General features: G+C 49.7%; 2 protein-coding genes across 3 annotated transcripts; one reads left to right on the top strand and one right to left on the bottom strand.

Annotated features, from left to right (window-relative positions):
* Nucleotides 1-1,798: 1,798 nt before the first annotated feature.
* Nucleotides 1,799-3,654, bottom strand: LOC127300053 (uncharacterized). The gene has a single exon (XM_051330131.2). The coding sequence runs from the start codon at nucleotides 3,076-3,078 to the stop codon at nucleotides 2,113-2,115; it is 966 nt and encodes a 321-aa protein (XP_051186091.1). The 5' UTR covers nucleotides 3,079-3,654; the 3' UTR covers nucleotides 1,799-2,112.
* A 6,972-nt stretch (nucleotides 3,655-10,626) lies between these two features.
* Nucleotides 10,627-13,314, top strand: LOC127300050 (uncharacterized). Of its 2 annotated transcripts, none has more exons than XM_051330128.2 (6): nucleotides 10,627-10,997; nucleotides 11,111-11,582; nucleotides 11,691-12,027; nucleotides 12,175-12,273; nucleotides 12,361-12,478; nucleotides 12,656-13,314. In XM_051330128.2, the coding sequence occupies exons 1-6, from the start codon at nucleotides 10,841-10,843 to the stop codon at nucleotides 12,868-12,870; spliced, it is 1,398 nt and encodes a 465-aa protein (XP_051186088.1). In that variant the 5' UTR covers nucleotides 10,627-10,840; the 3' UTR covers nucleotides 12,871-13,314. The 2 variants fall into 2 exon arrangements, with proteins under 2 accessions (XP_051186088.1, XP_051186089.1); XM_051330129.2 differs by having other exon boundaries at nucleotides 10,873-10,997; nucleotides 11,077-11,582.
* The last annotated feature ends 41 nt before the right edge of the window (nucleotides 13,315-13,355 follow it).

The raw sequence follows: 13,355 nt of genomic DNA, 5'->3' as shown, positions 1-13,355 counted from the left end.
ATCCTATGGATTTGTGAATCAAACAACCTAACGTAGGAATATTTCTTGAGAAACCAAATTCCCCATAAATCATTTGAAATTCCTTTGAATAAAAGGAGCCCTCAAGGAAAAGTGAGTCTTTGCGCAAATTTGCACAAGCATACTTACGAACTTGCACACGGTTACCGCTAGTACTATATACTCCTTGTCTCCTGGGTGCAGCATAGATCCAAAACAAGTGATCTCAGATATGATGATCAATTGCTGCATGAAGAGAGCAGACATACTTACTAAACCGGAACACTCTGTTGTAACAACTAATAATATAAAATGGAGAGAGTAGCACTCGTCACTGCCCTACTTCCATTTGATACATTCCGCAGTTCTGTCGCATGCATTGGATTTATCTATCAAGTCTAGATGCAAACGATGTATCAAGTATGTACAGCCATGACGAGACAAAGGTTTTCACCGTCTCAGTAGTTAGCAAATCGAATCGCGAGCCAGCTGCAGCAACTAATTAACTAGCACGCAAATCAAGTGCTGACTTAACTAATCCAACAGCTTAATTAGTTTAACCAGCCAGCTCCATCACAGGCTTACAGTACTATACTGAATCAGCAAAGATCCAGCTGTTTTCTCTAGCCAGAGAACATTACTAGACAGATTAGACATTAAGACCCAGCTTCAGTTTCATCTATTTCAGATTAGCTTCAGCTGGCATGCATGTTTCTTCCTCCTTAGATTGAAGAGCACCCCACATGTGCGAAGGACTGTCCTGTGATCATACCCTAATAACAGACATGTATTCTGCATTTGCTTGCGGATGCAGCATGTGCTAGCAACCAATTTAGCAACCCAGGTTGCTTCCGCCAGATACTTCAGCTTACACATCCGCTGGCAAACCACATCTGGCAACCAAAACATAATCAAGCAACAGCTAATCATCGGCTTCCTCGCGCCATATATAAGATAATCCAACATAGGAGTGAACGTGCGCCCACGAAGAGCCAGAAAGAATGAGAAGCACATGCTCAGATAGTTTGGCCTGAAGCCAGGTGGTCACAGATTGTTGGTTGTTCAAGCTCTCCTCTGAAAGAAATTTGAGGAAGCATTCCGACAGTCTGGACCTGGGAGTGCATACATTTGTTAGATTACCTTGTTTTCATGTTTGAACATATAAAAGCTTCTACAACAAACCCATGCTGAAACCCAAATTGTTGGCGCTGGCTGTTGAACAATGAAAATGACACTGGTATCCCTAGGAGCTTGTTTGGCGCCCATCATTTTATTTCATCTGGTAGAAATGAAATGAAATGGCATTGATGATATTATTTCATTTGAAACATCCATAGAAATGACAGGGTACCAAAAAGGAATTAAGGTTAAGCATATGGGATGAAAACCATGGAATTCTCAAATGAATTCCGTGGCAGCCAAACAAGTTAATTCTTGGAATCACAAATGAATTCTTTGATTCTAGCCCCAAATGATGGGAGCCAAAGGAGCTCAAAGAAAATAGACCATAAGGCCAATCGCCAAATCATCAACAGAAATCCCACCTAGAAATGTAAAGAAATATAATAAAAAGTTCTCACTTCATACAGACTGAATGTCAAAACAAGTTACACTCAAATATAAACTATCAGGCTAACTACCAAACCAGCATGTACAACATCTTAGCAGTTGTCTAAACAGGAGAAGCCAAACGGCGCAAAAATTGGAGGTGAGTTAAAACTAGATTGCAGTTAACTGAACTAAAACAACCTGTTGCTGACCTACTTCCTTAGAATACAGCCACCCAAAAAAATAAGAGGACTCAAAATCTGACTCGATGAATTCACTTCTTCGTTTGCTTTACAGATGAGCAAAGCACCTTGGTATGAACATGGCAACTATGAACACGAACTGTAGTCATTGCAGAACAATGAACCTTCCACCAAGAGAATTTTCTTGGACCAGTAAGGGCAGAGGCAGAGAGGCTCATTCCAGAACTCATAAATAATTGTGCAGCATCTGACTGACTGATGGAACACTTGGTACCTTGAAGCAGACGATGACCAAATTCCATGTCTGAAGCCTTGTGGTGTTGCCTGAACTCTGAAGAAAATCCAAAACCATCTACGCAGTCTGCTATGCAGCATACTCGCTCTCGATCACCGGTTGAGTCCGAGTCCACAGCGCCACAGGTGCTTGCGCCCGCCCAACCTGCGCCATGCGCAGCGTCTCCCCAACCTCAGAATTCCGCTCCATCACCTCCAGCTTCCTGACCCTCTTGTACCTCACCAGGCACAGGAGAGCAGAAGCCAACAGCCCCAACGCGGCGGCGCTCCCGACCACGGTGCCGGCAATCTTCCAGGCCTGCGAGTTGCCCGTAGCACGGCCTCCAGTGCCCGGTACCAGCGGCGCAATCGCGGCCGGTGACGCTGGAGCAGGAGCAGGAGGAGCGACCACAGTAGAGTTCACCGCGATCGAGAAGTGCCCTCCGCGGTACGCCGCGCAGACGTTGCCGCTTGCCTCCGGATCCCGGAACTGCGGCGCGCCGTCCAGATCGAACCACACGCACCGCGGCGCCGGACCGCCTGACGGCAACGCCCGGACACTGCCGAAACTGACGAGGATTGGGGTTGTCGAGGCGACGAGGCTCAGCTCGGGGAGCGCCACGGCCGAGAGGTTGGCAGCGTCGTAGGCGAGCAGCCCGAGCACCGGCGCGAGGTAGGCGTACCCGGGCGGGAGCGGGTAGTAGCGGTCCGACAGGTTGCCCAGGTCGCTGTACACGAGCACCGCCCGCTCCACGCGCGGCCGCGCGACGGCGCCCGCGGGCAGGGCGAACTGGAAGTAGTTGGGGAAGCCTCTCCTCCGGAGGCTGCCGCTGCGCAGGCGGAGCGCGGACACCGCGACGCCGGCGAGGTCTGCGGGGACGGTGCCGTTGTAGACAATGCCGGTGCGCGGCCGCCGCGCGAGGGCCCGGTAGGCGTAGTCCTGCAGCGTTGCGTCCAGGGCCCTCGCCGGCGGCGTCGGCGGCTGCTGCGCCGCCGCCGCCGGAGATGAGCCCAAGAACAGCAGCTGGAGGAGGCAGACGCATGCCAAGAAACCCATCGGCACCACTGCTCCGACAGGTATCCAGGAATGGAGAGCAAGCCGGAGGTGGCCCGAGAAGAAGAGTCAGGTCGGGAGGATCCAGGACCTCGGCTAGCTAAGAATGGCGCGCGCGCGTCCGAGAATTACTAGCTAGCAGCTCCGACTCTTAACTCTGGGAAAGAAGAAGCAGTACTGGAGATTCGGAGCGGGAAAACCTGGGATTCTCTGCCAGTACGCGAATTAGCTCCAACGGAGCGGGCTCGATCACTCCCCCCGCCCGCAGGCAGCAGCAATGTGGACGGAAGCTGGGCAGTAGGACGGGGACAAAGACGGGACTGAGAAAACAAGATTTGGAAATGTATAAATTTTCCCGGGAAAGTAGTAGAGATTTGGTTCCAGAATTGGTAAGGAGACGAGGAGCGAATCAATTTAGGAGGAATCAATCAGAGCAGGGAGACCGGAGGCCGCGGGACTTATGACGATTGCGACGCCGGTCGCCGGGGAGGGGATTGAGATCGACGGGAGGAGGGAGTGAAGTGGACGAACGGCGAGCGAGAGAGCTCTTGGTTGGTGAGGGTCCTGATGGGAATTACTGTACTTTGGAGGTTTTAGTGGGAACTGGAGACACGAGGATTACAGTTGTCACGGCGCCGGTAGTTACCGATCTGCCCCTGGGCTGTGGGCGGCTGAGCTGTGTGCCTTCCCTGCTTGTCCAGGGTGTCCTTTTCCGTAACGTATGGATTTTTCCGAGGGGCTTTAGTGCAAGTGAAACTTCTCCTCCGGTGTAGCCTGTAGCCTGTAGTAGCTGTAAAGGAGAGGAGGTCACTGGCGTTGTGGGACCAAAAGAACATGAGGCCCAACGGTCAGTCACACGTTGACTGACTTTCCCGAAGCTATTTCCAACGTATGGATTGATAAAGACAGCAATTACAAACTCAGGAAACCTTTCGCATTCGAGCTGTCACTCTAAGCTGGACCTGGCCCCACTGTCGTGGCAATTGTGTAGAGATCAGTGGAGCACTTGTGCTGGCAGGCGACAGCTGATCTTTGACACCCGGCCAATCTCCATTCTCCTAGACTTGCAAAGTTGCATGTGAGCTCCGATCAAAGATCTACTTATAGTTTATTTTATGATTTCTCCGTTCTAAAAAAAGGATGTCTCAACTTATCAAAATATGTGCTAGATATATTTTAGTGTGTACATGCATGCAAATTTAGACAAAGTTAAGATACTTTTTATGAACATAGAAAGTACAAAATTTAGTTTCAAAATTTGAACTAGAATTGATAAAATAAACTATAAGTGGGATACCAATTAACATCTTACATTCTCTGGTATATCGGAGAATGGAATTAAAAAGCCTAGGCAGGGTGAAGAGCCATTGGTTTTTCTATTATTAAGAGATCGGTGTGCACAACACCAGCTTGCCTGGGTTCGAGTCTCTCAATATACATGTGTGTTATTTCTTCAAGATTTATAAAACTTACAAATGTTGTGAAGTGTATATGTGGATTGTCTAGCCCTTTCCATCAGTTCGGACTTTTGGTTCAAGTGGCTAGTGCATGAAGCTTAACATGCTATCAGAGCCCCAGGTCTCAAGTTCAAATCCTGGTTTTTGCAATTAAGCCTAAAAATTGCTGTTGCCCCCCTCTTTAGCCACCGTTGATGCCCTGTTTCGGTGTGCTCTTCTTCTTTCACGTGTTGACTTTCTCTTCTCCCGTCACACGCGAGTGGGGGTGTTGTGAAGTGTATATGTGGATTGTCTAGCCCTTTCCATCAGTTCGGACTTTTGGTTCAAGTGGCTAGTGCATGAAGCTTAACAACAAACACATTATTTTTTCTAATTTTTCAAAGCGGATTACACCAAAATCAAGCTGCTAGAGTTTAGTCACATTTGTGGCTGGGGGGCAGATTCATCTTTCATATGGATGAAAATAAATTATGGCAATGTATACACTTGTGTCTTTTTTGTGCTTTAATTTTCCGAAGAGTCAGCGCAGTATTACAAGGTAGTGGCGCCCGAGTCTCGATTGCAGCATCATGAGGAGATATGTTGTAGATGTGACGCAACATGGTTGGCACCCAGTGTTTCTCCCATTGTACATGTGGTTTCATTCTCTCTCGTTTCAATCATGGACATTCTCTTGCTGTTCAAGGGATCAGAATTCGTTAATTAAAGCCACACCGCACACGACACAGTAGCTAGCCACTACCATGAGAGCACTCGTCGATAGTGGCTGACTAATGATCGAAAAGGTCAATACTTGATCACGATTCCATTCGTGTGAGTTAGTGGTCACGAAAAGGTCCACAATCTAATTGAACTAGTCTAAGTATGTTCTACTCGAGTTTCGTTTTGATGTATAGAATATTAAATTTTTCCACACCTTATTAGGCCCTCAATTAGAGTACAGCAGTAGTCGTCTAATGGATCGCCATGTACGCTCGCCTTAGTTAATTGTGTCATCACATGCATGAAATATTGAAAATGATCGTATCGGATCGGATCGAATTATCGGAACACGAGTACTTTAGTAACCCATTTCAAGTATGTGAGCCCCGTGTGGAAGTTATTCCTCCATCTTTGTTGTGGGGAACTCATCTCAGTAGATGGTCTGTTTCCGGTGGCACACCATGAATGTTGGATCGCGATCTAGCTAGGCAGATTAAATTTGTCATGCCTTCATGTATGCATGCATGCTGCTGACAGGGAAGGACCATCGGCCATGCATGCATCTTGGTCCTGCATACGTACATGGGACGATCTTAAATATGGATTCATCCACACTACCACAAACAGGATTGCGTGTAGCCAAATTTCAGGACATTAACTCCTCCAAAGTACTCATACGTTCGTACATGAAGTTGTACGCGTAGAAATTGATGACATATCGTATAATCAAACATTTGTCCTATACAAACCGTGTAGTATTGATACTAGTACGTAGGAGCGGAATGTTGCTAGTTGATGGAGTACTATATCAAATCCGCGACTCTAATTAATGACTAGAGATAATCTGAAAATTTTGGAAATTTGGAAATAATATGTTCTTTAATGGTCAACCCCGGCTCAATTTGAACCAGATTCCGAAGATCTTGAACTCAGTGAAGAGATGGAATCTAATTTTCAAAGAGGAAATGTCAGCAAGGATGGACTAATTCCGTGGTCGTCTATTGGTGATCCTTCGACAAGACTTACGCCTGGTGTGTGTGTGTGGGTGGGTGGGGGGGGGGGGGGGGGGGGGGAAACCTTCCACGACACCCATGGCGGACTCGTAATGTTGATCGAAGCTGAACCCAAGGCACATGGGCCATGCCGATATAGTTGGGGGGGTTTATGGATTTGTTTTGCTCTACTTGCTATTATGCTCTTCTAGCCTGTGTGGATGCACCTTGGATTTTTTTAGTCTTCCTTATCTTTTATCTCACTTTTGAAGCAAGACTTTGAATCCTCCCACACATGATTTTCATGGTAGAAAACATTGTATGGTGGTTGGGTTTCGTTGTTTATCACTAGGGCTGGGGATGTCCGTCCCCGTTGGTCTAAAAAAGAGAGAAGGGGGCGCCAGAGCATGGTCTCAGCGGCAACATCGATGGAGGCGACCGGCTCGCCGAGGGAAAGAATAGGAGAACGGAATATGTCCTCCTATTTGCCCATGGGATGACATTCTGATGTCACAAATTTACTCTGAACAAAAAACGGTCGCACCAAGTAGGATACAAAGAATGCATTTTTTTCTCAAGATTAGAGACTCTTAGGTGATAATTGATACGGAGTATTAAAAATATTCAAAAAAGAAAGTCACCACAGAATAATTGCTTGTTGGTCTTACCTTATTACACCTTCAATTTGGGAAGGAGACATGAAAGAAGAAGGAGAAATAAGATGGAGAAGAAAGAAGGGCGAGATATGGTGACTATTGCGAAGAATCAGGACATCCACGGATGTTCACCGTCCACGAGTAAGATCGAAACCAAGTCCCTGAGCTTTAGAGAGATGGTGTGATCAAGGCACTAGCGCTCCACGTCGTCGCCATTTTGTTGTGGATTCAATACATTGCAAGACACTGGGAGAAGCAACGAGGCAGAACGGTAATAGGAGGAAGAAATGATACATAGGGGGGTGGGGGTGGGGGTGGAAAGGACCATTTCTACGGTTCTAGTTCATACAAATCTACGGTATTACGGTTTTGACAATTATGATTCTGCATTTTGCGATCTCCTTCATATGGGTTTTGATCGCGATTAGCCGAAAAAATCGGCATTCGCTTGTTTGTGATATGTGTGATCTTATTGCAACAAATTTTCGTCCCACATTTCTCTCTCGCTAAACCATCGGCTAACATTATTGTGTGGTCTCTCTCGTGACGATGGGTGAAACGAGCTACTGTAACCGCCATGCTTAGAGCATCTCCAGTCGTGTCCCCTAAATCGTCCCCCAAAAGGATTCGGGGCGCGCCAGACAAAAAAATATTCCTAGCCGCGTCCCCCAAAGCCGCTTTTTGTCTCGGCCCGATAAGGTGTCCGGTGCTCCGAGGCCGTCCCCGGCCCACAGGGGACGCTCCGGGCACGTCGGACATAACGAAAAGCGAGGCGGGCTCCCACATATCGGCGACTATATCCATAAACCGTTGGTTTGGCGCTTTTTTTCTCGTCGCTCCTTCCCTTCAGCGCCTCCCACCCCTCCGCCGCCGCTGGATTTGCCGCCTGTTTCGGCGACTGATCTCTTCTGAGAGTCAGCACCGTCGTCGCGGCTGGCACTCTCGCCAATCGTTCCGCCGCCGCCGCTTCGCCTGCGCGTCCCAAAACGCGGCTTCAAATCCACCCCACCTCCACGCACACAAGGTGCTCGATGACTTGCCAGGTACGCGCGATTGGCCGCTGTTCATTGCCTCGTCTGCCGCGGCGCAATTTTAACCATTAATTTTGCTTCAGACATGGATAGCGACAACGAGATGATTGCCCTACTGCTGGAGGACGAGCAAGCCTTCGACGACGACCTCCGGAAGCATTTTATGATCATCGCGGCCCTCCAGGACGCGCTTAATGCCGAGGCGGAGAAGAGGAAGAGGCCGCGCCGCGGAGGATCAAGACCGAGGAGAAAGAAGTCGAAGCCCCGACAGAGGATGGAGGGGCATACCATGCTGCACAACCACTACTTCGCAGATGACGCAACACATGGCGGCAATTTTCGGCGCCGGTATAGGATGAGCAAGGGTTTGTTCATGAATATCCTCCACGGCATTCGAGAGTTCGACCCCTACTTTAAGCTCAAGCACGACGGTGTAGGCGATGTCGGGTTCTCAAAGATTCAGAAGTGCACCGTCACCATGAGGATGCTTGCATACGGAGCACCTGCCGATAGACAGGATGACTACCTTCGCATGAGTGAGTCTACTGCCATTGAGTGCATGTACAAGTTTGTCGAGTTGTGGTGGGAAAGTTTGGTAAATACTACTTGAAGGGCCAACTGAAGAAGAAACTGCAAGGATCATGGCACAAAATGCTGCCAGAGGCTTCCCTGGAATGCTTGGAAGCATCGATTGCATGCACTGGTCATGGAAGAACGGCCTGTTTGCTTGGCAAGGTATATACAAAGGACGTCATGGATATTGCAGTGTGGTGCTTGAAGCTGTGGCAGATTATGATCTGTGGATTTGGCATTCTTTCTTTGGCATGGCGAGGTCACACAATGACATCAATGTGTTGCAGCAGTCTCCGGTGTTCAGCAGACTAGTGGAAGGTCATGTTCCACCATGCAACTATGAGGTCAATGGCCACCAATATACCAAAGGCTATTATCTAGCAGATGATATATATTCAGAATAGGCCACTTTTGTCAAAACAATCTCGAATCCATCACGTCCGAGGAATTCCCACTTTGCTTCGCGACAGGAGGCTTGCAGGAAGGATGTCGAGCGGGCATTTGGTGTGCTTCAAGATTAATTTGCAATTGTCCGGTACCCTGCTCTAAGCTGGTCTCACGACCAAATGTGGAAGGTGATGCAGGCTTATGTGATCATGCACAACATGATCATCGAGGATGACCGCAAGAATCAAACAGGACACATGTTGGTCCCTATGAGTGTTAGGGTCCTCTTGCGGAGGTTGATCGTAAGTTGCCTGCAGATTTTACTGATTTCCTCGTCATGCACGTAGAGATCCGCGACAACAATGTTCGTGAGCAACTTCAAGCTGATCTCGTTGAGCATTTGTGGAGGATCAAAGGATTATCAGTAAATGTCGCGGCACCTTGATCTAGCCCTATTTGTTTATTTGTTTTATTGTTTGTTGTATTTTAATTTGAAAATAATATCGGCAAACATATTTATTTGTATGCTATATTTAATAAATGGTTGTGTTTTGAAAAACTCTTTTAAAAAGTTTGAGGGGACGCGACTGGGGAGCGATGTCCCCTAAACGCAGCACCAACAAAACACACCCTCTAAACGCTCAATCCGTCGTCGTTTGAAGAACGGTTTTAGGGACGCGATTGGAGATGCTCTTAGAGCATCTCCAACAGGCGCGCTATATCGCGGCGCGCTAAACCTCCGATTATGCGTGCTGTAAACCGATAGCGCGCGCGGTGCCGATTTTTCCTCCGCCGGACGCGCTAATTTGCAGCGCGTGCGCGAGCTGAAAAAATGGTCCTCCGCCAGGTGCGGTAAAATACAGCGCGCGCGGGCGCGGAAAACAGATTTCTAGACTATTTTGCATTCACAAAGATCAAATAAACACACATAATTCATGAAACAAATGACACAAAGTGCAACAACATCACGGAGTTCAACAACGACACAACAAAATGACGTAGTTCAACAATGACACACGACATATGGTTCAAATGGACAAAGTGGAACACATAATGCATATCACAAATGCATATCACACTTCCGCACTTTCCAAGTCAACACCTTCTTCTTCCTCCTCGTCATCTTGGGTTGAAGGAGGAGGCTGCCGGCGGGGGACGGGCTTCTTCGCTTTCTTCGGCGGCGCGACGGCGGCGGGGCCGAGGTGCGGCCGTTTGTTCGACAGCGCCTTCCCCCTCCTCGGCGCGGTGCCCTGCGCGGCCATCTGCGCCGCGGCGCGCAACGTGTAGTGCCCGCGCGGCGGGACGAAGAGCGCGCGCGGCGGCCGTTGGGTTGCCGCCGTCGGCGCCGCTAGGGTTTGGCGGTGGCGCGGCGGAAGTGGCGGCAGCGGAGGGTTGGACAGGGTAGGGAGGGGTCGGCGGGTTGCCAGAGGGGTCGTCCATCGTCGGGATCGCCGGCGGCGCGCGGAGACGACGGATTGGGCGCTCGGGGCGGCGACGCGGAAGAGGAAGTTTCAGCGCGGGGGATTTTTCGCGCTTGGACGAGCGTTGCCGCGCGCTGTAGCCGACGCGTCAGATATGCCGCTCCGGTTTGTGCAAAACGCCGCGCGCTCTAAATTTTTTAGCGCGCCGCGCCGTTTACCTCGTCTGCTGGAGCGCCACGTTCCCTCCCACGCGCGTTATATCGAACGTTTTTATACCGCGCGGCCTATATAGCGCGCCTGTTGGAGATGCTCTTAGTCGGCAGATCATCCAAATTTCGAAGTGGTGGGAGCATGTAGCTAGCATAGCATAGCATAGTACACATACTCCGTGCGAGTACGAACTACACGTCGCTACCTCGCGGATTACACCCTCGTCTATCGTGCCACTGCCCGTGGGCCCCACGCAATCCACGCTAGCTTCCGGCGAATCCCACCCGCCCGCCCGCCCGTCGGCTTCCCGCGCGGCGCCGGCTGGGGCTTGATCAGATGCGGATGCTCCTCCCCCTCCGGCCCCCGCCGCCCGCCGTCGCAAACCATCTCCCCGCCGTGCAGAGCCGTCCTCCTCCGCTGCTCCGCTCTCGCCGCGCGGCCGGTCCTCCCCCGCCGTCCGCCGCCGCCGCCGCCGCCGCCGAGTTCCCTGCTGGTACTTCCGTTTCTTGCATTGCCGGCGAAAGATTTTGCATTTCGTCAAACTAACCCTCTGAACTCTCCCCAACCACAAGCACCACACTGAACCCTGAAAGCAAACGCGCGCAGGACCGGTTCCGGGCGCTGGAGCGCAGATGCCGCCGCGCCGCCGCCGGACCGTGGCCGGCATCGACCAGGACGACCTCCTCGACCCGGAAGCGCTCGCCGACCCGGACAGCAGCTTCTACGAGATCAACGGCGTCAGGGTCCACCACAAGGTCTGCGCCCACGACGACGACGACGGCGGCGACCAGTCCTACTCGGGCTCCGCCGTCGCGAGGGCTCAGATCGGGCTGCCCATAGTGCTGCTGCACGGCTTCGGCGCGTCCGTGTTCTCCTGGAGCCGCGTCACGCGGCCGCTCGCCCGCATCGCGGGCGCCAAGGTCCTCGCCTTCGACAGGCCGGCGTTTGGCCTGACTTCCCGGGCTGGCTGGTCCGGCGATGACACCAAGCCTCTCAACCCCTACTCCATGGCCTTCTCGGTCATGGCCACACTGGCATTCATAGACCAACTCGGCACCGGGAAGGCCATCCTTGTCGGGTACAGATGCACACTCTGCACTGCATTCTTCAGCCCGCGTCAGTGCATTTGCTGGTTTGTTCGATATAAGAGATGCTGAGATTGGTATCTCGGTTTGGGTCATCACAGGCACTCAGCTGGTTGCTCTGTCGCTGTGGAAGCATACTTCGAGGCGCCGGAGCGGGTGGCAGCGCTCGTGCTGGTTGCACCGGCAATTTTCGCGCCGGCGAGGAAGGGCGAGCCGAACAACGGCGTAGGGGAGCAGCAAGGGCCGGAGAAGAAAGATTCTGATGATAGCAATGTACCATCAAATCCATTTGCTAGGATCTGGAGAGGATTTCTTGGCATCTTTATGTGGCTTGCAGGGCTTATTCTGAAGGCGGCAATGGCTGTGCAGGATATGGTCAGTGCTTTGTCTCGTAAAGTTCTTGTCGCTTTTCTCCGATCTTCACTAGCGGCGACTATGGTAAGATGATGTTCCCTGGTTACTGACTTAATGCAATATCTAGAATTTATTTGCTACTTAAATTGTCAAAATACAGATTCTCCTTGTTCCTACAAATTTTGTGGTTCCATTCCATTTCACTTTCTTGATTGGACTTTGGTGACATAGGTGAGACTGGTCATGGATAAATTCGGCATAACGGGTGTCCGTAATGCATGGTATGACCCAAGCAAAGTAACTGACCATGTTATTCAAGGCTACACCAAGGTGAGTCCTCTCTGTGACAATTTCAGGAAAGACAATCTTCAACTGAGAAATACCTACCCATATTGATGTTCGTGGAACTTATTTCAGCCACTAAGATCCAGGGGCTGGGAGAAGGCTCTGTTGGAGCACACTATATCCATGATCACAGATACACCCAAGTCAAAAGTGCCAGTCTCAAAGAGGCTCTCTGAAATCTCATGCCCAGGTTCAACTATATGCTGCTTCTTTTGGCCTTCTTATAGCTGTGTACAATTAGTCCTTCTACTGAACTAAATGTTGTGTGATGTCCCTAGAAATTTTGGATGAAGTATAGAATATTCTAACATAGAGATTCATAAATAATGTTACTTGCTAAACATTTTTGGTTGTCTTACCGCTGCAGTGCTAGTGGTGACTGGTGACACCGACCGCCTTGTTCCAGCTTCAAATGCTGAACGCTTAGCACGCGCCATTCCTGGTGCGACATTTGAGGTGATCAAGAATTGCGGGCACTTGCCTCAGGAGGAACGAGCTGAAGAATTTCTTTCAGTCGTCGAACGGTTCCTTCAGGGAGCTTTTGGAACTCCAGTTGAGCAAATGTTCCAACCAGCTGTGTGATTATCCATGCTCCTAAATGCATATGCAGAAAACATGGACATGCAGCCCTGTCTCAACAGGGGTAAAGAGAAAAAATTATTGCAGTGAAACAATTGGAGATTCATCATCTAAGATCCGTGGATGTTGATATCAATGAAGTCAAACATTAGTGTGCAAAATTGCAAGAGAATCTTACTGCACAAAAATCCAGATACAGAGAAGAAATTCAATGGATAGGTTGCTCCAGTCCAACCCGAAGCCAGCGTTTTGCTGTAACTAAAACTTCTCATTGTGTAAAGTGGTAAATCAGAGGGTGTTTACAGAATGTCATAGCTGTGTCAATCTTTGTTAATCTTTGTATATAGTTAGAAACCTGTGCATCTCTCCCTTGACTCATTTATCTTGTTGGCTTATCTTGTACCAGTACTTGATAAAGGAATTCCGCGCAACAAATTTCCGACATCACTAACTTTGCACAGATCTATAATTTTTGTATATGTTCTCTT

Source organism: Lolium perenne, chromosome 5 (assembly GCF_019359855.2).
Source record: "Lolium perenne isolate Kyuss_39 chromosome 5, Kyuss_2.0, whole genome shotgun sequence".
In the NCBI taxonomy this organism is placed as follows: domain Eukaryota; kingdom Viridiplantae; phylum Streptophyta; class Magnoliopsida; order Poales; family Poaceae; genus Lolium; species Lolium perenne.
This window is presented reverse-complemented; position numbering and strand designations above follow the sequence as displayed.